General features: G+C 43.2%; 1 protein-coding gene across 1 annotated transcript in view; it reads left to right on the top strand.

Annotated features, from left to right (window-relative positions):
* The first annotated feature begins 9463 nt into the window (after positions 1 to 9463).
* Positions 9464 to 24940, top strand: part of TEX55 (testis expressed 55) — a 216956-nt gene continuing 201479 nt past the window's right edge. Inside the window, exons 1-3 of the mRNA XM_033942914.1 lie at positions 9464 to 10168; positions 10215 to 11396; positions 18948 to 19019. Of these exons, the coding sequence (XP_033798805.1) occupies positions 9464 to 10168; positions 10215 to 11396; positions 18948 to 19019 (1959 nt within the window). The remainder of the gene's footprint in view (positions 10169 to 10214; positions 11397 to 18947; positions 19020 to 24940) is intronic.

Below are 24940 nucleotides of genomic sequence, written 5' to 3'. Positions count from 1 at the left end.
CTCGTGTCATCGATCTTTCTCTTTTTTAAAAGTAAGTTGGAAGATTCTATATATTCAAATCAGTTAATTCAAACTGTTTTTTTTTCAAAGTCTATTTTTAGTAACGATTTAAAATAATATGAAATATAAACACATTCATTTGAAAAAAAAAAAAATATATCAATCTTGATAAACTTACTCAGCGTTTTATTTAAGAAGTCATTGGTTGTTCACATTGTTCTATATATTCTGCTAATTTCTTGTAATCTGTGAAGTTTTGTGTTTTATTTCCCAAAGTTACTTTCATAATCGCTGGATATAGAAGTCCATATCTTGCTCCTAGTGCTCTTAATTGAGGTCTTAAATCCAGTAGTTGTTTTCTTTTTAAGGCAGTTTCTCTGGCAAAATCCGGTACAATGCGTATACGTGCATCTTGACATCTTAAATTTTTATTTTCTTTAGCCAGTTGACATATTTCAGCAACATGTTGGTATCTTAATAGTTTAAATATTAAAGTTCTTGGACCTTTTTGTAATGTTGTTTTTTGTCCTGGTATTCTGTGTGCTCTTTCAATTTCGAGAGGCACTTTGGATTTAAGAGGCAGGATTTTTGGAAGAAATTGTTCCAGGAAAGTGATGGGATCATTTTTTTTCCACTCCTTCAGGCATCCCTATAATTCTTAAATTATTTCTTTTTTCCCTATTCAAACAATCTTCCAAGTCTCTCTTCATTATTTCCATTTCTTTCCAAGCTTTTTTATTTTGCATGACTTCAGTATGTATCTCTTCCGATTTTTCTTCTAAGTGAGTTATTTTGTTATCTATTAGGTCCACTCTTTTTGTAAGCATGGCTACGTCGTCAATTGCCTTTTGAAGTTGTTTTTTGATATCTAAAACGATATCTTTGATCTGTCTTATTTCCATCATCATGTCTGTTTCTCCTTCTGAAGGCAGCGGAACCTTTGAAGGTGTCCCTGGTTCAGGCTTTGATCTTTTATTACTGCTTGTTCCTGATCCTCCGGCTGCTGTATCGTTTTTATTTTGTTTGCCCGATGCCATTTTCTTCTTATCCACTGTTTTTTCAATGAATAAATCGATTTTGAAGCTTTAAATTTGAAATATTAGCTTGTCTGACATGGAGCACAGCTATTAACCGACCATTTGCCTGCGTGTCCAAGTTCTAGAATCATCCCAAAAGTTATTTTTAAAGATTTTTTACACTCAGAATATTCTGCGTAGTTTTTTTAATTGCTCCATGCTCCAGTCATAGGCCAGAAAAACCTGAATATATTTTTATTCAAAATTCTTTCATATGTATAATTCTTTTTGTTATTTTTATACCTTTTTATTTAAAATTATTGCTTCAATATTCCTCTCTCTTCTAAGCTATTATTCAGTCAATTCCCAATCAAGCAAGCAAAATTTGAGTTGCACTTCTCTTTGACTTTGAGAAAATTGATAGTTTTACTTATCTTAAATTTTGCTTCTTTAATAGCTGTTACTTCTCAATATTCATATTTATGCCATCTATGCCGACGCAGGTCAGCGTTTCGCGGAATTAAAACTCTTTCCGCTGCGTCAGGGCCAGAAATATAGCATCAAAACATCTAAAAACAGAAACATAGCATTGTTTAGCTAGATATACGTAATTCATCAGCCATACCAGCTATAGTGTACAATGGTACCTTGGATTACGAGCATAATCCGTTCCAGGAGCATGCTCATAATCCAAAATGCTCGTTTATCAAAGCGAATTTCCCCATAGGAAATAATGGAAACTCGCTTTGATGTGTTCCCCCCCCCCCCCCGAGAACCGGCATTGCTCCCCCCGAAGGTCCCCCCTGTGATCTGCATGCTCAGATGCTCAAGGCCTAGCAGAAGAGGAAGCTGATTTTCAGGTACTGGCATCAAGCACAGGACATGCCGGTGCCGGTGCCCAGATGAGGGTAAGAAGCGGCGGGGGGTGCCCAATCATGTCGGGGGGGGGGTGCCGGATCATGGCGGGGGGGGTGCCCAATCACATCTGGGGAGTGCCAGATCGTGGGGGGGGTGCCCAATCGCGTCGGGGGGGGGGGGTGCCGGATTGCATCGGGGGGGGGGGGGGGGATGGTGCCGGATCGTGGGGGGAGGGTGCCAGATCTCGAGGGGGAGGGTGCCGGATTGCGGGGGGGGGGGGGGACACTCGTAAATCGAGCCATGCTCGGTTTCCGAGGCACCGATTTTGCAAATGTTTTGCTCGTCTTGCAAAACACTCGCAAACCGGTGCACTCGTAAACCGAGGTACCACTGTACTTACAATTCTCTTTGCAATTATCACAGATTCTCAAACAACCATAAAATGGCGGCGGCGTTTGTTTTATCCCCACCCAATGATGTCACTCACATTAAAGCACAGTGGCTCCTCCCCTTGCTCTTTTATTAAAGGAAGTTAGTGAATCCTCAAGCCAAAAATTTAATAGAAATGTTGCCATTCTTTTAATAGAAATGTTGCCATTCTATGTTCTTGTTCAAGCCCATGAGATACAAAGTATCCAAACAATTGATCCATCTCTGCTCATGTTGGGCCAAATATCGTTTAAAATCGCCTCCTCTCTTGCCCCTGCTGACAACTTCCAATATGGTAGCTCTCAATGACCAAAAATCATGATCCTTGTCAATACAGTGTTTTTTATATTGCTCTTATGTTCAATGAGGCGGATATTAAATTTTCTAGATGTTTGACCCACATAGAGAAGATCACATGGGTATTTAAGTACATATACTACCCCTTGAGATTTACAATTGGAGTTATGTTTTAACAAATATTCCCTCTTGTTCCTCGGGTTACAAAATCTATCAGTACACAACATAATTTTACACATTTGACATGCCCCGCAAATTTGATGACCCTGATAATAGATCTCTTTATTAACATTAATATCAGGGAGCATCGCGGGACATAAGAGTTCCTTCAGGTTGCGATTCCTGCGGTAAGCTATCCGCAGGTCACAATCCTGAAAGGGCCCTGATATCTTTAACATTTCCCAATGCTTCCTTAGGGTTTGAACTGTTTGATAACTGTTAGCAGAATAAGTTATAACACATGTTATGACTTTATGCTCCACTTGCGAATCTTTATCCCCTCTCAGGGTAAGTAAGTTTTCGCGATGATTAAAATAGGCTCGCTTATACGCTACTTTCACCACTTTAGGGGGATAGCCAGGTTGTAAGAATTTTTGTTTCAGTGTGCTAGATTGTTTTTTAAAGTCTGCCGTAAATGAACATATCCTTCTCAACCTCAAAAATTGAGAATAGGATAAACTATACAATTGGCAGCCATGTTTTAGGCAGCCCCTGATATTGGCACCCTATAATGAATCCAGGCCATAATGTCTTTATAGTTCCCTGGGAAGAGAGATCAATTTAGTGGGGTTGACTTACTACATTTATGCTGCTGAAATGCAGATAATGTTTCCAATAATAAATTATATAGATGAGACACTCAGGCTTATGGTATTTAGTTTGAAATGTATCTCTTAATAGATGTTTGATTGTAGACTTAAATTAAACTCAAATAAGACTTCACTACTCTCAATAGGAGGAAGTAAGTTACCATTACCTACTTCAGATTTGTGTTTGACAGTAGGATGATTCCTCTTCACACAACTGTCCATAGTTTAGAAGTATGTTAGATTCAGCTTTAGATGGAAATACTCAGGTCAACCTTGTGGAGGGGCATTTTTGATATGATGTCTAAATCCGATTTTGGACATTTTGGTTCAAAGAAGAGCGACCAAGATGATAAAGGGGATGGAACTTCTCTCGTATGAGGAAAGACTAAAGAGGTTATGGCTCTTTCGCTTGGAAAATAGGTGGCTGAGGCGAGATATGATCGAAGTCTACAAAATCCTGAGTAGTCCAGAACAGGTACAAGTGAATTGATTTTTTACTGCATCAAGATTTACAAAGACTAGGGGGACAATCGATGAATTTACAGAGTAATACTTTTAAAACTAATAGGAGGAAATATTTTTTCAGTCAAAGAACAGTTAAGCTCTGGAATTCGTTGCCAGAGGTTGTGGTAAGAACGGTTAATGTAGCTGGTTTTAAAAAAGGTTTGGACAAGTTCCTGAAGAAAAAGTCCATAAACTGCTGTTGAGACAGACATGGAAGAAGCCACTGCTTGCCCTGAATCGGTGGCATGGAATGCTGCTACTATTTAGGTTTTTGCCAGGATACTAGGCTAGATGGACCATTGGGCTGATCCAGTAAGGCTATTTTTATGTTCTTAAGCATCAGAGAGATTTTAAAGTTGAGAAAAGCTGAAACTATGATGTTTAACAACAATAAAGCACCAAGGAAAACCAAGATACTTAAAAGTCACAATACAAAAAGGACTTGCCTTGGGAATTGTATACCATATGGAGGAACAGTCACAAAGAAATTCCACAAATAATAATAATATAGCTTTATTTATATCCCGTCATACCTTTTCAGTTCTAGACAGTATACAACAAGAGATGCTGTAAGGACAGTGAGGTTACATCAGATCAGAAAGAATTGGGAAGAAGTGAGAGACACTTGAGTGACCGGGGTGGTAGGATAGGCACAGGGGGCGAGTAAGAAGAGGTGAGAGAAGAACGGAATTGGAGGATCAGATAAATTTGCCAAATAAGTGGATTTTTAGTGATTTTCTGAATGAATAGTATTATGAAAGAGACCTGGGGGTGATGGTAGACACAACATTGAATGCATCGGCACAATGCGCAACGGCCTCAAGGAAAGCAAAAAAAATGTTGGGTATCATTAAGAAGGGTATCACGGCCAGAACGAAGGAAGTCATCATGCCTCTGTATTGTGCAATGGTGCGCCCGCATCTGGAGTACTGTGTCCAGTACTGGTCGCCGTACCTCAAGAAGGACATGGCAGTACTTGAGGGAGTCCAGAGAAGAGCGACTAAACTGATAAAGGGTATGGAAAACTTCTCATATGCTGACAGGTTGAAAAAGCTGGGGCTATTCTCCCTGGAAAAGCGGAGACTTAGAGGAGACATGATAGAAACCTTCAAAATTCTGAAGGGCATAGAAAAGGTAGACAGGGACAGATTCTTCACACTGTGAGGAACCACAAGTACAAGGGGGCACTCGGAGAAATTAAAAGGGGGCAGGTTTAGAACAAACGCTAGGAAGTTCTTTTTTACCAAGAGGGTGGTGGACACATGGAATGCGCTTCCAGAGGCTGTGATAGGCCAGAGCACATTACAGGGCTTCAAAGAAGGTTTGGATAGGTTCCTAGAGGATAAGGGGATTGAGGGGTACAGATAGGAGTTGAGGTAAGTTATAGGAATAGTCAGGGACCACTGCACAGGTGATAGACCTGAAGGGCCGCCACGGGAGCGGACCGCTGGGCGGGATGGACCTCTGGTCTGACCCAGCGGAGGCAACTTCTTATGTTCTTATGGGTGCGTTCAGGATTAGGTCACTTAAGGTGTTGCTTCAGATCCCTGCTTGAAAGGAGAGTGTCCTGTTGAGGAATCTTTTGAATTTGCATCCTATGTGAGAAGGAAATGTGAATGTAATCAAAATCTTAAAATATTTAAATAGTGAAGGTATGCCCTCAGTGTGGAATTTCTTTGTGACTATTACTCCATATGGTATAAATTCCCAAGGCAAGCCCTTTCTTTTTGTATTGTGACTTTTAAGAAACTATGATGTTTAGCAATTGTTATTATTTGCCTTCAAAAAACAAACTCCAATCTAACCAACAGGGGATGGATCAGTTAGTGACTTCTGAAGTTGAACTGACAAATTTTCTTGAGGATACTCAGGATAGAATTACCCCTCTCATTCTATCCTTTTGGTTACTTTTTCTAATGAAAATAACAAGTCACTAGTTCTGAAGAATTTCTTTAAAAGAAACAATGAAAGTTTCTGTGGTGCTAAGATAAATGTTTATCCTGATGTTTCTAGTGCTACTCAGCTCGGATGAAAAGCCCTTTGGCTTTGAAATCTCAAGTGATTGTTCTAGGAGCTACATTTTTTCTAAAATATCTGTATGAGTGTTTGATAACTTTTCAGGGAAATAATTTTGTGTTTTGGGATTCTTTGCAATTAGAAAATTTCCTACATGCTAATGAGAAATAACCTTTTTTTAGGTGTAATATGAGTTAAATTAAGGAATTTGCACCATTTTAATGGACAGATAGATAGATAATCCTTAGGCCGCCTTTTACGAAACTGCGATCGCAGTTTGTAGCTTGGGGAGCCACGCTGAATGGTCAGCACTACTCCCGATACTAATTGAGTTCCTATGAGCGCCGGGAGCAGCGCAGGCCATTCAGCGTGGCTCCCCACGCTAGAAACTACTATCGCAGTTTTGTAAAAGAGGGGGTTAATTTCTTGTTCATTTTTCAGGTGGTTTAATTTAGATTTTTCTCTTTGTGGGCTAGATAATAATGGCTTCTTAGTAAATGGGATTTATTATTGTTAATTAAGTTCTGGCATGATTTATCCTTTCTCTGTTGTTTGCTGGAAAATGTACAATTGCTAATTTAAAAAAAAAAACAAAACCCAGGCAACCATGCTAAGAGGTTTTGCAGTAGTTTCCCTGTTTCTGCGCATTGCTGAATTTTAAAAATAATTTTCAGTTGTGAGGAGTGGAGTGGGTATGAAAGCATTAGCCATCCAGGGCATTATATTTACCATGGGCTGAGTAATGCACAATTAACAGGAGAGTATTTAGCGTCTCATAAATGGGAGGTGGTGAGAGCTCCTGTGTTAACTCTCTGCAAGCACCATGTGCTAAGGGTAACATTAACACACAACCTAAAATAAAAATAAAACTCACAGGAAATGCCTCTAAAAGGTGCCTGCCATGTTACATTTGAGCTTAGCAAACAGTAAATCTTGCCACAGAAATGCTAAGTTACCCAGTTCCAGGTTCGAGATTTGGGGATTTCTGACCACCCCATCTAGTGCATTATGGAACTTGCAGCACTGATTTCACTAGGCATGATCAGGCATACACATCCCTACTACTACTACTAATCATTTCTATAGCGCTATTAGACATATGCAGCACTGTACATCAAACACAGAAGACAGTCCCTGCTCAAAAGAGCATACAATCTAGTCAAGACAAACTGGACAAGAAGGCGCATCAATACATTGTGCTCAGGTGGGGGAATTACAGAGGGAATGATAAGAAGGTGCTTAGAAGGTGGGTTAGAGTTTGGAATTAAAAGCATCTTCAAAGTGGGCTTTGAGTTTGGATTTGAATTCTATCAAGTATCGAGTCAGACAGTATGATCCAGGCATACGGTGCAGCAAGGTAGAAGGGATGAAATCTGGAGCTGGCTGTAGGGGAGAAGGGTATAGAGAAGAGAGATACTGGGAGCTTTGGGATATAAGATCAAAACCAGGACTGGCCAAGAAGTCTCCAGCCTGGATTGGAATAACTTGTTATCTCTACAACCTGAGGGGTATAGGGTACATACATGATTTGTGTGACCATATGGCTCCAGAAAAAAGGGGACGGATTGAGACATCCGGGTTTTACTTCCATTGAAAGCAATGGAAGGAGAACAGATTGAGACATCTTGGTTGCTTTCAATGGAAGTAAAACCCGGATGTCTCAATCCGCCCCTTTTTTCTGGAGCTACCCGCAAGTGAATAGGAGTACACCAGGCTTACATATATAGTATATAATGGATCAAATTATATGTGCTGATACTAGAGAGAGAGGTTATTCGACCTGCAGTGATATCACCTCGTCTTCTCAGACCTCATATCCGAGAGACAAACTATTTCGCTTAAACTTAGCAATACTTTAGTCATGGACCGATATCACTCATTTATTCACTCTTCCGGTCTACAAGGTAAGACTGCCCCTTCCCGGGTCATGTAACTTCACGGCACATTTACGTTTCCACGGCAATAGAGCTCATAATCAAGATTTGGTTGCCGTAGCGACCGTTTTCAGCGTCCCTTACGGAGGCCCCCGAGGGCCAGAGCCACGAGACTGAGCGGCGGAGCAGGGCGTGCGCGAGCGTATTGGACCGGCCGGAGCTGGGAGCTGGCGAGGCGTCTGAGGAGATCGATGTCTGAGGAGACGGTAAGATCGTTCAGCTGCTGAGAAGATCCGTCACCGGGAGCCATGCCGCTTCCTTGCTATAGCAGAAGCACCAAATGGCGATCTCGAGGTCTAAGCGGCAAGGTTCCCCTCACCTGTCTCTGCATCCTGCCTCTTCTCCTTTCAATATCCCTGTCTCACCAATCTACCTCTTCATCCTCTCCTTTCCCTGTCTTCTACACTCCTCTCCGATCTCTTCCCTATAATTTTCTCTGTCCCAGCTCACTGTTTCCCTATCATTTTGTCACATCTTCCTTGCTCTTTCCCTTATTGCCACCCATTTCATATATCTCCTCCCACAACACACATCTCTCTGCTCATTCATTATACTTAGCACCCCAACCCCTCCCGCCCCCACTTCACCAGGTCTCACTCCTGGAAATGCAAATCGCAAAGCCCATGTGCTGATGCTGATCCTGACCCAAGTATTAGGCAGTGGTGATTTTTTTATGTTGCATGCCTGATAAGGTCTGAAAGTCCACCAGTGTGCTGTAGCATGCTGGTTGACAAGAATCATCTTAATACAGGTGGTGGATATATCTATCACTTATTCAATAAAGGTTAGTTGGGACCAGTCTTGCCATATGAGCCTCAAGATCTACAGCTTATACTACGGGACGGGAAGGGGTAAAACGCGGACCTGACGGACCTCGCAAATCTAAACCCGCATGTCCTTAAAAATCTGAGGTCCGTGCTGCTTGTAGTTAGTTTCTGGGTCTGACAGACCTCGGTGACAATTTAGTGCTGACGGATCCGTCTCAGCATAGGGAGGAAAAAGTATTAGGATCCGTCAGCGCTAAAATGTCACCGAGGTCTGTCAGAGCCAGAGACTAGTGCTGGAGCGGCTCTAAAACGAATCCTTTAAACTGGTTTTCTGCAGCCCTAGTAAATTGGCTCTGACAGACCTCGATGACATTTTAGCGCTGACGGATCCTAATACTTTTCCCTCCCTATGATGAGATGGATCCGTCAACACTAAATTGTCACCGAGGTCTGTCAGACCCAGAAACTAACTACAAGTGGCACGGACCTCAGATTTTTAAGGACGTGCGGGTTTAGGTCCGCGAGGTCAGTCAGGTCCGCGTTTTACCCCTCCCCCTACGGGACTGATCCCATGCTACAGAAGCTGAGGCAGTATTTAGCACTGCTGGCTGGGGGGAGTGGTGCAACTCTTCTAAAGGTTTGGATGAGAGTAACTTGTGCCTGAATTGTGGGGGAGGACATATGTCGTTAGAGTCAGGACAAGCAGGCTGATTGCTACTGCTGCCTCTGCCTAAGTTTGAGGTAGTGTTAAGTGGAATCTGGGCATGGATCCAGTGTATCTGTGCATAGCATGATACCCATCTCACTAGCTCTCATTCTTTTCTTAATCTCAGATGGAGAATTCAGAGGATTCAGACAGTGTTCCTTCAAATCCTGAAGAGGAAGAAAGCACCAGTGTTACAGAGCATCTGATAGAAGAAGACACCAATGTGACACAGCCCCCAGAGGATGGGGATGCTGGAGTCATGCAGCCCCCTCCAGAAGAGGGAGATACTGACGCCACACAGCCCTTAGAAGAAGGGGATGCTGAAACCACAGAGCCCCCAGAAGAAGAGGAAGCTGGAACCATAGAGTCCCCGGAAGAAGGGGAATCTGGAACCACAGAGTCCCTGGAAGAAGAGGAAACTGGATTCACACAGCCTCCAGAAGAAGAGGAAACTGGATTCACACAGCCTCCAGAAGAAGAGGAAACTGGATTCACACAGCCTCCAGAAGAAGAGGAAACTGGAGTCACACAGCCCCCGGAAGAAGAGGAAGCTGTAGTCACACTGCCCCCGGAAGAAGAGGAAGCTGTAGTCATACTGCCCCCGGAAGAAGAGGAAGGTGGAGTCACACAGCCCTCGGATGAAGAGGAAGCTGGAGTCATACAGCCCCAGGAAGAAGAAGAAGCTGGAGCTGCACAGCCCCAGGAAGAAGGAGATGCTGGAGCCGCACAGCCTCCAGATGAAGGGGATGCTGGAGCCGCACAGCCTCCAGATGAAGGGGATGCTGGAGTCACACAGCCTCCAGAAGAGGTAGATTCTGGTGTCCCAGAGCCTGTAAAGGAAATGGATACTAGCGCTGCACAGACTGAAGAGGAGGTAGGCTCTTTTGCTTCACAACCCCCAAAAAAGGCAGACTCTGTTACTGCGCAACCCCTCAAAAAGGCAGACTCTGTTACTGCGCAACCTCCCAAAAAGGCAGACTCTGTTACTGCGCAACCCCCCAAAAAGGCAGACTCTGTTACTGCGCAACCCCTCAAAAAGGCAGACTCTGTTACTGCGCAACCCCCCAAAAAGGCAGACTCTGTTACTGCGCAACCCCCCAAAAAGGCAGACTCTGTTACTGCGCAACCCCTCAAAAAGGCAGACTCTGTTACTGCGCAACCCCCCAAAAAGGCAGACTCTGTTACTGCGCAACCCCCCCAAAAAGGCAGACTCTGTTACTGCGCAACCCCCTAAAAAGGCAGACTCTGTTACTGCGCAACCCCCTAAAAAGGCAGACTCTGGCACTGTGCAACCCCCTAAAAAGGCAGACTCTGGAACTGTGCAGCCCCCCAAAAAGGCAGACTCTGGCACTGCGCAGCCCCCCAAAAAGGCAGACTCTGGCACTGCGCAGCCCCCCAAAAAGGCAGACTCTGGCACTGTGCAACCCCCTAAAAAGGCAGACTCTGGAACTGTGCAGCCCCCCAAAAAGGCAGACTCTGGCACTGCGCAGCCCCCCAAAAAGGCAGACTCTGGCACTGTGCAACCCCCTAAAAAGGCAGACTCTGGAACTGTGCAGCCCCCCAAAAAGGCAGACTCTGGCACTGCGCAGCCCCCCAAAAAGGCAGACTCTGGCACTGCGCAGCCCCCCAAAAAGGCAGACTCTGGCACTGTGCAACCCCCTAAAAAGGCAGACTCTGGAACTGTGCAGCCCCCCAAAAAGGCAGACTCTGGAACTGTGCAGCCCCCCAAAAAGGCAGACTCTGGCACTGTGCAACCCCCTAAAAAGGCAGACTCTGGAACTGCGCAGCCCCCCAAAAAGGCAGACTCTGGCACTGCGCAGCCCCCCAAAAAGGCAGACTCTGGCACTGCGCAGCCCCCCAAAAAGGCAGGCTCTAGTACTGCACAGCCACCCAAAAAGGCAGACTCTGGCATAGTGCAATCTCCCCATAATACAGACTCCGGCACCTCGCAACCTGCAAAAAAATCAGACTCTGCCACTTCACAGGCTTCAGTAGAGATTGGTGCCCCACAGCCTTCAAAGAAGGATGATACAGATTATCCACAGCCCCTGCAGAAATGGGTGAGTATCAATTCACCTGTTATGTGAAACAGAAGTGTGCAAGGAATGGAAAATGTGTTGTAGACCTAGTCTGACAGTATAAAGCAGTTTCTATAGCTATCTGGTATTTTAGCTGTTTGAAAGACAAAAATAGCTGCAGCATATTTTCAAATGCTGTTCTTTTCTTTTTTTTTATAATTGGAACCAATCTCTTAGATTATAGTAATATGAGTCTTCATTTGCACATACCACAAATTTTAACTCTTTTCATTTTTATTTGGCCATCCCAACTCAAGCTAGCCCTTGCAGTAATAGTGGCTGGTTCTCTGTGGAGCTCAACTAAAAATACCAGGACCGACAGGGAAAAATGTTTTGAGTATCTGAATAAACATGTAAACTGTTCTGAGCTCTCCTGGGAGAACAGTATAGAAAATTGAATGAATAAATTAAAAAAATGCATTTTAAGTATGACCAGTAGGTGTTGCTCCCATCCCCACCCCAGACTGTAAATGCTGCCACTGCAGTATCTTTGGCTGGCCTGGGGAACACAAGCCCAGACCAGGAATGGAATTCAGCTTTCCTCCATGACAGTGTGAACTGCCACTGAACCACGAGCTGGCCCCAAAAGATTCTGTTATATTTACTGTTGTTTCTGGCAAGATATTTATCTTAAGGAAGCAAAATACTGTACATAAGGCTGTATTTCAAGTAACATTTTTACTTGTGATTAATCATGCAATTAAAAGACCAATATCTGAAGCATTCTTTTTTTCACCACCTTATGTCCAGCTTGTCAGCATCTCATTATCTCATGTCTAGCCATTCAACCTGCCAGCATTTTATTTCCACACCTTTCCTCCATGTCAAGCTTCTCACATCGCCCTTCAATCCTGCCAGCATTTTATTTCCACCCCCGTATCCAGCATCTCTCACACACACACACCCTCCCCCGGTGTACCTAAAATCTGTCCTTTTATTGGTCCAGACAGTAGCAGTGATACTCCTTGTCTGCAGCCTGCTCTGGAGCTTTCTCTTTGACCCATTTTGCCCCTGGTGAAACAGGAAGTTGCATCAGAAGGGAAGGGAATGGGATGGATCACAGGGAAAGCTCTGGAGTTGGCTGCAGGCAGTCAATCAATACCATTGTCACTGCTGGGAACAAAATGAAGGCCTGATTTCAAGTACATCCAGGGAAGAGTACCTGATTGTACGCTTAGATAATCTTGATAGGCAGTATATAAAAACCAAATAAACTTGAAGGGTGGGAATACAGAGGGAAAAGCTAAGGAATAGTGAGCAAGGCAAAAGGAAGAGATGTCAGAACTTGAATAGAAGGGTTGGAGGAAAGAGAAGGGAAGGGAAAGAGGGTGAGAAGTGGAGTGGACTCTGAAGTGTGAACAATTTTATTACCCGTGAAAATAATGTGTTAATCACGATGTTAAAATCAAAACCTTAAGAAAAATCTCACTCATATAAAAAAATGTTTGACGTTCTCAGTATATTATACCAGCCAAGCAAGCAGCAGTATAGTTAGAACATCATAGCACCAGCCCAACCTAACCAACCCAATGGTCAGGGAAAAGAGTATAAATCGGCATATCAACCAAAGAAATAAAGCTCTTAAAGAGAGGCATTTATCTCAAGCTTGATGCAGATTTTTCAGTCCTTTTCTGGTTAGTAGCAGCTGGTGAGCGTGGTTGCTAAGCTTGGCTTATGAAATCCCCAAGTGAAAAAACGAGAATAAATTTGAAAAAAAGTCCAAAGTCCCCAAAACTTAAACTCTTCCTTTTCCTCTACATGATTTCGTGTTTCACTGTAAAGCTTCTTCAGGAGGAAGGAACTTCCAAGGTTTCCCCTTCATGGAGAAGTTCCTTCCTCCTGAAGAAGTTTTACAGTGAAACATGAAATCATTTAGAGGAAAAGGAAGAGTTAAAGTTTTTGGGACTTTGGACTTTTTTTCAAATTTATTCTCGTTTTTTCACTTGGGGATTTCACAAGCCAAGCTTAGCAACCACGCTCACCAGCTGCTACTAACCAGAAAAGGACTGAAAAATCTGCATCAAGTTTGAGTGCTATGATGTTCTAACTATACCGCTGCTTGCTTGGCTGGTATAATATACTGAGCACTTCACAAAATTTTTTTTTTATATGAGTGAGATGTTTCTTAAGGTTTTGAAATTTGTTGGATTGAAAAATCTATAATTTTTTGATTAAAAATTGTGTTACTCCTATTTTTTTCAGTTGTAATCACGATGTTAACCACAATTAAGGTGCTGCCTTAATATTTTATGTAAATAAGTGCCTCTTGATTTTTAAAGAGGGAATGTGTATAGTAGTGGCATTAAGTTAAAATTATGGGCCCTCAAGTAAAATTTTGTTGGAGCCATTGAAGCGGAGGAAGACTTTGCCAAAGTGATAGGGGTTTTAGCAGAGTCTAGAACTACTATTTCCCATGCATGTGGCTTTGGCAGCCTCTTGGGTATTCAGCGGGCCTGTACTTAGAGGGTAGGCCATTGGAAGGATCTGTTTTAGGGCAGTAACATGTAGCCTCCAGACTCCAGTAATTTTAACAGGGAGTGCATCACTGGTTCCTTCAGATCCCAAAGCAAAATGGCATGCAATCTGATCTGGCTTTGCCCTGGCCTACATTGTCTTTTGTGGCAAGAACATATGCAACTTTTCCAGCAAAGCTCAGCATGGGATTTGTAAACCAGTATTCGCTCACAATCTCTTTCTGTGATTAAAGACCATGTGTTGAATGGGAACACCATTGATTAATAAAAGGTATGTAAAACCTTTCATATGCTGAGAGATTGGAGAAACTGGGGCTCTTTCCCTGAAAAAGCGGAGACTTAGAGGGGACATGATAGAGACTTACAAGATCATGAAGGGCATAGAGAAAGTGGAGAGGGACAGATTCTTTAAACTTTCAGAAACTACAAGAACGAGAGGGCATATGGAAAAATTAAGAGGGGACAGATTCAGAACCAATGCTAGGAAGTTCTTCTTCACCCAAAGGGTGGCGGATGCCTGGAATGCGCTTCCAGAGGGTGTGATAGGACAGGGTATGGTATCGGGGTTCAAGAAGGGATTGGATGAATTCCTGAAGAAAAAAGGGATAGAAGGGTATAGATAGAGGATCACTATACAGGTCCTGGACCTGATGGGTCACCGCGTGAGTGGACTGCTAGGCAAGATGGACCTCTGGTCTGACCCAGCAGAGACACTTCTTATGTTCTTATGAGTAAATAGCTGGTTCACCTGCCCCGTGCTGCTTTTTGCTGTTTGTTGTCACTGCCATAGGTTGCTTAATCAGCACTTTGACATCCTAGGTTGTTGGATTTCCACCCTGTATATTTTAGTACAGCTTAATCCACTGCTGTATAGGCTTTGTTCCCCCATCCCTGATCAGGCAGAGTAACAGGGGTGGGATTGCTTGAGCAATATAACAGTTCATGGACTGTACTATGTGATACCACAAGACATTTTTGCAACAGCAGTAGTAATACTTAAAAATTGAAGCAGCTCTTATAGTATGAGAGGCAGAGCAGAGAAGGATGAGGTTTATGGGGCCCATTTATAGTCATTATCATATCTTTCAAAGTGAATCACCCCTACTCTGGAGGACATTTCAGATATTTTACTTGGAGGCCTTTTATTTGAACTTCTGCCGCTGCTTAAATATTGACTGTAGAGTAGGGATATACAATTCCCAACAAATGCTTAGAAGTTTTTAAAGAGATCATTGGTTAAAAGTCAAGATTCATGTAATGAGCATCTAATACTGGCCTCTTTCCATGTAAAGGCCAACCCTGCCATGAGCAGACTAGACATTTGCCTAGAGTGGAAGAGTTCAGGGGTGGGGCAGCAGCATGGCGCTAGCAAGACATCAGTGATGTTTTTGAATAAGCACATGGACTTAAAGCTAGGTCATCCAGCCCCCACTGATAAAAAGCTTGAATTGGAAGGGGTTGTACACTGTAGACCTGGAATAGTGTGGTTTTTCAAAGGCCTCATGTTGTGCTTCCTATTCTGGCACAAAGGACAAAGGTAGGGTGATACCAGCTGCAGCAGATTAAAGGAAAGAGAGAGAGATGCTGGACACAACAACTGAGGGAGGGGGGAACGGAACAAGAGAAATGCTGGACATGATTGGGGGGGGAGTGGGGAAGGAGGAAATGCTGGACATGGCAAGAGGGAGGGAGAAGGAGAAAATGCTGGACTGAGAATGCTTCTAGATCCTAAGTAGCTTACCCCAAAGAAAACTCCCAATACTTTATTCTGCAACCAATAGGTAGTTTAATTTTGTTAGCAAATGCACAGCATACAGAAAGTATAAAAAGGGGGAAGTTGTCTCAGACAAGTAGAGAGCAAGTTCCCGGGGGGAAGGCGAAGATGCTGGACATGTAGGGCTGGATTAATGGGTAGGCCCAGTAGGCACGTGCCTAGGACCCAAAATAGTCAGGGGGGCCCACTGAAGGACAACTTACCATGCCAAATTTTTTTTCAGATGGCAATGGGGGCTCCTCACCAACAACAGGCTTCCCCCGGCAACGATGACAACACCGGCCAGCCATCCACCCTGGCATTGACGGACGGCAACGCGGCCTCCCTCTGGCATCAATGGCAACGTGGCCAACTCAGTTCCAAGAAGGTCCCGCGATGAATGCGTCTTCTGGTCCACCCCCCTCCGACGTCACTTACTTCTTCCAGCAGGTGCAGTCATCGCGGAATCTTCATGGAGCTGAGCCGGCTGCGTTGCCATTGATGCCGGGGGGGAGGCCGGTAGTGTTGTCGGTGTCAATGCCGGGGAGGGCCGGTTGCCATTGCGGGGGGTGGGGAGGTGGCTTTTCCGTTACTGTGTGGAAAGGGTGGTAGAGGGAGAGAAAGGGGGCAGATGCTAATGGACTTGGTGTGCAGGGAAAGGGGGAAGACATAAGGGGGAAGGATACTGAAAGGATTTTGGTTGGAGGGAAAGAAAGGGGGCAGATGCTGATGGAATTGGTATGCAAGTAAAGGGGGAAGGATACTGGATGGATTTAGGTTGGAGGGAAAGAAAGGGGGAAGGATACTGGATGGATTTAGGTTGGAGGAAAAGAAAGGGGGGCTGATGCTGATGGAAGTGGGGAGAAGAGAGAGGAGAGAGTGACATGCCAGATCATGGGGGTGTGGGAGAGGAAAGGGAAGAAGAGGAGAGGAGAGAGATGCCAGACCATTGGAGGAGGGAATGGAAGAAGATGGATGCCAGACCAATGGGAGTGAAGGGAAAGATAGAAGGGGGAGGCATACAGTTTCTGGAAGTGGCATAGAAAGACAGGAGATGAAAGGAAGAGAGTGACAAGAAGATGAGAGCAGAAACCAGAGAAGACAAAGGTAGAAAAAAAATTTCTATTTATTTATTTTTCTGATTTAGGGGACATGCATTGCTGTTTCTGTGGTGTTGCATTGTATGCAGAGTCCAGCTTCTTGGTGGTTCAATTTAACCTTTGTCTACATATTTCTATTTTATCCCCCCTTTTACAAGACTGTAGTGCATATTTTGAGTGCCGGCCGTGGTGATAACAGCTCTGATGCTCAGAATTCTATGAGCATCTGAGCTGTTACCACTGTGGCTAAAAACCATACTACAGTTTTGTAAAAGGGGGAGAGTTTAGTTTGTGATTACATATTCCATACTAGGCGAAAGTGTTAGTTCTGTGTTCTGTTTGTATGAAAGACATGTTTTTTTGTTAGCATTGACTAGCCTTGTTTGGCGAAGTGCATCAGGCAAGGTTCTTGGGAGCACCTTGAATAAACCTGATTTGAATCTCCTTATTTTCTGCCAATCTTCTTTTGTTTCATGTTGGATTCTTTGGTGGACTGCTTGCCTTGTTGTTTCATTGCAAGTTAACATAAATGGAGTGGAACGTACTAGAGGAGTTACACATTTGGTTGTTTATACATACATATGGGTTACAGTTAGTTGATATAGAGTGAGGCAGTTGAGAGGCATTGTAAACTTGGTTATTAATAAAGACTTATATTTCGGATAGTATTACTGCTTTACAATATATGCATGGAAAGGGTATAGAGTTAAAGTCCTGGGTAAGTAGGTGGGAAGGGAAGGAAAGAGGATTTGTTCAGAGATGTTTGGGGGTTGCATAGAAGAAAAACTGTGCACTGGTATGCTAATCAGTGTTTTGAATATAAAAAAGAAGAAATACAAGTGGAAATAAAGAAGTAAATAAGAAAACAGATCAATGGGCGTGGTGTGGGTGGGGCAGGGGCAGGGCCAGGGGGCCCAGTGTATTTGAGTGCCTAGGGGCCCTCGAAGAATTAATCCTGCCCTGTGGACATGGTATGGAGTTGGGGACAGGAGAAGATGCTAGACACGGCATAGGGGAGGGGGCAGGAGTAGATGTGGGACACAGCATGGGGGAGGGGCAGGAGACGATGTGGGACATGGCATAGGGGAGGGGGAAAGATAAGATGCTGGATAGGACATGGGGGAGGGGGAAAGATAAGATGCTGGATAGGATATGGGGAGGTCGAAGGTAAAGATGCTAGATATAGCATGGGGGAGGGAGAAGGAGAAGATTCTGGACATGGCATAGGGAAAGGGGAAGAAGAGATGCAGATCACTTTGGGGGTAGGGGGCAAGGAGAGAAGCTGGTCCTCATAGGGCAGGGCACATAAATAAAGATTTGACTAGGGTGCTTGATACTCTTACATTAGCCCAGTCCATAAGGCTATTTTCTACCTGTCCACCCAAAACATGCATCATTGGTGTAGCCAAGAACGTGTCTTGACGGCCTCCCCTCCCCCACCCACACACACACTATGGTCTCAGGTCTCCTCCAAAGTTGCAGCACCAAATGCATGGCTGGCAAGGATGCTCAAGCATTGCCAGCCAAAGTGATTCACCACCAGAGCCACTACCTGTGTTCTGAGCAGCAGGAAGTCAGCCGACGCTAGCACTTCTGTGCACATGTTCAGTTCATGCAATAGAACTGAGCATGTGTGGAAGTGGTGGCTTTGGAGCCTGGAACAGCTTGCTTGCTTCATTTCACCTCACGGAACTCGACCCCAGGCTCCAGCAAAGAATGTCTTTGACTGGTGGTGCTTGAGAATGCCTATCAGCAAAGGTATGGGGAGGTGGCAGCAGCATTGGGGTGAGGGCTGAGATGAAATGCTTGGCCCCTGCAGTCCCCACTTAGCCTCCCAAAAATTGAATCCTGGCTATGCCCTTGGCTTGCATGAACAGAGGTAGTGATAAATTTGAAAAGTGAAAGTACGGTTGAAATACTTTGAAGCTAATAAGTTACAGACTACTTCCTTTGGGACCTGGGACTAAATAATTTCACCTGCTTTCCCTAAAGTATTATCAGTGTGCCTAGAAAACTATCACATGGAACAAGGATAGTATGCCTTATATAATTATGATATATCTAGAATTTAAGAATACCTTGTAGATCTGTGGAATAAAAATATTTATATTTTGATTACCCTCAATCAAATGTTTTGTCTTAGTAACTTCTTTGTGGGGACTCGCAGCACTTTTTTCTGACTATTTTCTGTAAAATCTCTCTTAAGTCTAGAGAAGCTATAGTTGTGAAACAAGACATGGAAAGGGATATTCCTCCTTCGGATTCTGTGGAAAGAGAAGTAAGTGCCTATCCATTAATTCTAAGAATTGGTGAAGCAGAACTCTAGAAAGGATAGATTCCAAACTTGGGTGACATATTAAAATGGAATCTAGGAATCCAAAATGTTCTACATAGAATTCAAAATGCATTAAAAGTATGAGTTTGTTTTGCTGATTTACTATCACTACTAATCATTTCTATAGTGCGACTAGACATACACAGTGCTGTCTGTATATCAAAACATAAAAGAGACAGTCCCTGCTGAAAAGAACTTACAATCTAGTCAAGACAGACAAACTGGAGAAGAAGGTGCATCAACACACAGTGCTCAAATGGGAGAATTACAGAGGAGATGATAAGACATAGATATTGGTGCTTAGAAGGTGGGTTGGAGTTTGGAATCAAAAGCATCTTCAAAAAAGTGAGCTTTGAGTTTGGATTTGAATACTGCCAGAATCGGAGCTTGTCATACCGAGTCAGGCAGTTTGTTCCAAGCATACAGTGAAGCAAAGTGGAAGATTTACAGAACATACTTTACACTTTCAAAATGAAAGAATAATTATAGAAGTATTCATAAAGGGGCCAATTCTATATATGGCGCCTAAAACATCAGTACTGACTAGAATGACGCTTAGTGCGATTCTATAAAAGTTATGCACACCTTATAAAATCATGCTAAACGCCCATGCGGTCCATGAGCTTTACGCGCACCCATTTAGACCTGTGAAATGAGGTCTAAATGCTTGCACGTAACTTGTGCACTGACCCTTTGTTCTCATAAATGTTTGGAATATTCGTGCTCCACCCATGCCGCCTTTTCAGATTCATAAACTGGAAATGGTGCATAACACATTGGCCAATGCGCCTACCAAGTTATGCGTGTAACTGCTTATTAAGACCAATTAGCATCAATTATGAGGTGTCGATTATTAGCACTGCTCGCAAATTGGCTATGCATACCAATTTGTGTATACTACGTAAGGTGCCATATACAGAATTTGCCCCATAGTAATTAACAATAAGAAACCAAAATGTTTGGACTGCATAAGTGTTCACACCCTTTCTCATAGCAACCCCAAATTGTCTCTGGTTCCAACATTGTTTGAGCTTAGATGCTGGATTGGAATCCAGGAGCCTGTCAAGCTCAACTGATGCATTCAGGAGCAGAAAAACAGCTCAGAATGCTCGAGCTGATAGCTAGAGCTTAACTGAGCTGTGGTGAGTAGAGCAGAGCCAGGGGTGTAGCCACCTTTGAATGAACCCTATAAAATGCCCAGGAACATTCAATGGTAGGGGCTTCCTGTTGTTACATCTCTCCCTTCCTGCAGGTCCCAGCATTTCTCCCATCGCTCTCTATCCCATTTCCTCCACCCCCTTCCCTACATATCTGGTATCCCCATGTGGCAAGTGGCAGGTAGCCAGCAGAGATATAACACACTATCTACTGGTTCCACCAAGGTCTTTCCACTGTCATGTCTCACCTCTTTGATGTCACATTCCTTCTCTCTTACTGTACCATATGCCTGGTACAGACTGCCTTAGTTAGTACCTTAAGCCTACTTTTTTGAGGTTGCTTTTAACTCCTAACCTCCCACTTGCTTTGTAAGGCACCCATGTCTGAGAAACTCCCTGATCCCCTACTTGTCCTGTTTGTCTAATTAGATCGTAAGCTCTACTGAGCAGGGACTGTCTCTTGAATGTTTTAATGTACAGTGCTGTGTATGTCTAGGAGCACTATAGAAATGATAAGTAGTAGTAGTTGTAGTAGTAGATGTGGCAGTGCAAAAGCCCTGGCAGTGCTGATAGAAAGTCTGTTTTGCTGCCTCTGGTTTTGGATCTCAAGAGCTGTGGGGAGAAGAAATGAGGGTGGAGAAGGGTGATAGAGGACCTGTGGGGGAGAATGAGGCAGCGAGACCTGAGGAGGAAAAGGTGAAAAATGATATTGGACCCTAGGGGGTAGAATGGAGGAAAAAGATATAGAGAGAAACCAGAAAGGAAAGAGGAGGAGATATGTTAGACCCCAGAGTAAGTAGAAAGGAAAGAGAGAGTGAAAGAGGCCAACTAAACATGAAAGGAAGAGAGTGATGCCAGACTGTGGAGGGGGCGGGAGGAGGCAACAAACTGGATAAGTAGAGGGAAAGGGACACAGAGAAGAGATGCTGGATATAGGGGAGGGATGGAGACACTGAGAGGGCAGATGCTGAATATGGGGGGAGGGTAGGGATGCAGAGGAAAGATGGATAGTGGACATAAAGAGAGAAGAAATGTCAAAAGGACAGAAGATCATGGAAAGAGATTTAAGAAAAATCAGAGCGGTCCTTTTACTAAGTAATATGAAAAGGTGGCCTGTGCTATCCCCTTAACACGCACCAAGAGCACTTTTATTGCTGCTGGAAAATGGCTGATGTTTCTTTTTTGGTAATAATGGCCATGCACTAATTTTCCCATCAGTATGTGAGCACTTGTCAACACCTGTTTGTAGGCCATAAGGGCTCATGTGCTAACCATGTGCTAATTGGTTAGTACACAGCAATGTATCTTCTCTAACCAATTAGTGCAGAAGACGCCAACTATCCATCCCTAAACCCACCCCTGGTGCAAAAAAACAAAACTATTTTTTTAGTGTGTGGGTAGCGCTCATGCATGCCTGAGCACACCCTGCATTAGTGTATTTAACCAGTGGTAAGCACATGCTAGTGCCTGCAGCAATTTTGTAAAAGGACCCAGAGAAAGGTAGACAAAAAGTATTTTTGCTGAATTTACTAATTGTCATATGGCAGCTTTGAGAAGTATTCATCTCTGATATCTTACATTTGTGTTACTATGAAGGTTTTTTATATAGGGCTGGAATGTTTGGTTTTTGCAAGGTTTTTATACTGGAGCTCTGAAGGGATTCCTCTACCCCCAGTCCCCATTCCTTTGGGAGAAATAGTGTTATAGGGGGCCCGTCTTAATTTTTCCTCCTGGAGCCCAAATAGTCCTAGCTATGCCACTGATCAGAGTCTAGAAAACCTGTTTTGAAAGCCACGGATAACATCTCGAATGAGATGCCCAGTTTGCAGCTATGAAAGAGAGGATTGTTAAAGACTCTTACTCTCATGTGGGCTGACAAAGGAGTCTGTTGAGGTAAATGGCTTGAGGTGACCATCTGACATCACACTTCATGAAACAGATGAGCCAGTTCTTGCTTTTCATTTCCAGTTTTAAAGCATTCTAGAAACTACCTTTGCTCATACCCTGAAGAAGGATTTTGTGTTCATTGCTTTTTTTCCAGAAGAGATTAACCACCTCCCTTTCATGGTACAAATTTCTATCCAGATTTGTCCTTAAGATCACATGAGGCTCAGAGAGAATTTCTTAAGTTTAGGGTTACCAGATGTCTGGATATACCCAGATATGTCCTCTTTTTAGAGGACTATCCAGGCATCTGGAAGGGTTTTCAAAACCCAGCAGTTTATGCAGGTTTTGAAAACCATTGCGCTTGGGGACGCGTTTGGAGGGTATTTGCGCATGCCCTTGAGACATGGCCCCAATGAGGTGAGATTTGTGTGGGGCCAGGGTTGGGGAAGCGGAATGGGGCAGGGCTGGGTGCAGAAGAGGCAAAATGGAATAAGGCCTCACTCACATCCTCTTTTTTTAAAAAATTTAATCTAGTAATGCTACTTAAGTTAAGACCCTAGGCTTTGTCTGTGGGAATGCCTTTTCTTTTGAAATTCCCTAGCAGATGTCTCATTACATTTCAGGTAGGTTTATGTTTTTTTCTGATCCGTTGAAATTGAATGAGTTGAAAGGTGTACACGAGCCTGCAAGTAGAAATCTGGAGATAGCCATTAGAGTATTCCCAAGAGGTTATACTTTATTGGATACCTAGTTTGTAATTTAGTGGCATAATTATCATTGTGGGCTTTTAAGATGTGGTATTTTACCACCAAACCATGTTATTGGTCCTAATTTATACAATGAGACCCAGTTACTAATAATGGGTTAACAGTAAAGTAGCACATCCTATCAGTAGCCTAAATTGATAACTTCTTTCCTTAAATGAGTGCTTGGGTTTTTATTTTCTTGATTTGTTCTTATTCTCTGTCCTTCCAGTTTTCCCTTTTATTATAGAGCTATGATGTGAATTTTTTGATTACCGTACCTTAAATTTTGATTCTCAGTTTTGAATGTGGAGCTCTTTTTTTTCTGGATAAAGTTGCACTCTCTTTTCTTTATCAGTAAATTTTTGGAGAAGCTTATACATTAAAAAAAAAAAATTAAAATAAAATATTCTAGGAGTTCTCTAGTCTAACTCATCTTGTTTTAGTTTTTGATGCTCAACTAAACTCAAGTGTGTTTCTTGCAACAGAGTTAGGGAAATCTGCTGTTTATGGAGGGCATGTAAAAATTTTTTCCTCTTTATAGGAGTCGAGGTGCCTCCTACATTCCATGTGATACATTTCAAAGATATTAAGTAATACCTCTGGAGGTAAGAACTATGGTCCAAAGAAAATTAGATCTAAACAAGAGGCTTGTCCCAGCTAGCAAACTCTTCCTATCCTCAGTACATCTGACACAAGAGCATATGAATAATATTGAGGTTTACATAACCTTAAGAAAAAAAATCTAAAGCAATGTGTGAACAGTATAATTTCCCTTCAAAAACACATCCCAAACTTTCAAACCTCCCACTAGCCCCCAATTCCCTCCTCATAAACCCACTGCAAGCAAAAGATTTTAACATCCCATCCAGTCGATCTCCAGTTATACCCACCCAAACCCCCCTGCCCTTCTAACGGACCCATGCTGTGCTATCCTTCTAGAAGCAGAAAACATCAAAGCAATTATCAGAGAAAATAGTAAAAAGAACCCTCCCAACACACCTATAAAAAATAACCCCCCTAAAAGAAGTCTCCCACTACTTGCTCCCTACTCTGTACTAAACTAAAATATCCCTTGTTTAGAAACGGTTATTTATAACACCTCAACCCCCTATCCACCTCTCAAAGCCAAAGAAAATAGCATGAACAATAGAACCCTCTCTCTATGATTACCTAAACATAATCATACCACAATACAAACAAAGCAAATATACAATGTGGCTGTAAAACACAACAATTAAGCAGAGTGTATTAAACAGCAATATTACTAGCTCTGTAAAAATACAGCATAACAGAGGAATACTTTGTAACAAATAAGGAAACAAAAGCATAACAAAAAAAAGAGTCTTGCAGATTGTTTAAGGGGTTAAAATAGTGTTTTTTGGCACAAAAAAATCTCAGCGGCAGCCATCTTGGATTTTAGCTATTCCTGTTCTTCTAAAACTGCAATTTTTGCCTCAATTCTTGTTGGAATTGAGTCTTTGGGCACTGATAACACGAATTCATGTCTGGATTGTGCAAAATATGCACCTCAGGAACGTCCTTCTGCCATTTGTCGTGTAGCGTGAGCAGGTGAGACGGGAGCAAAAAACTTAGCCTCTCCTATGACTAAGCAGGTGATTAAAAGGGTGGATAGCCCATTGGGGTGACCATTGCTATTTTTGGGGCCTAGTAAAAGCTGACAGTCCCACACAAAAGGATGTGGATACCCCACAGTCCAGAAAGCGCAAGGTTAAGTCGTCTGGGGATGATTCTAAGCTCCATGCTCTGGAGGCTTTCTCAGACTTCATGAAATGTTTGTATAATGCCTATCATGAGAGCCATGCTTTGCCTGTGCAGTCTAGCTGTGCCTCGGGCTTGTCTCCTGGTGGCCTTGTCTCACAGGGCACATCTTTGTCACAGTCTGTCACTGTTCTTGATTTGGGAGACCCCGCTCATGCAGATAACTGATGATGATTACCATTTTGCAGATCCCTTATATGGAGATCCATGCACGTATGCTGGCTCTCAGGATCATGCTCTGGTTTCTGAACTGGGGCTGATCCTTAAGTCTGCTGCCTTGATAGATCTTATCTCA

This window comes from Geotrypetes seraphini, chromosome 4, assembly GCF_902459505.1.
Source record: "Geotrypetes seraphini chromosome 4, aGeoSer1.1, whole genome shotgun sequence".
Taxonomy (NCBI): domain Eukaryota; kingdom Metazoa; phylum Chordata; class Amphibia; order Gymnophiona; family Dermophiidae; genus Geotrypetes; species Geotrypetes seraphini.
This window is presented reverse-complemented; position numbering and strand designations above follow the sequence as displayed.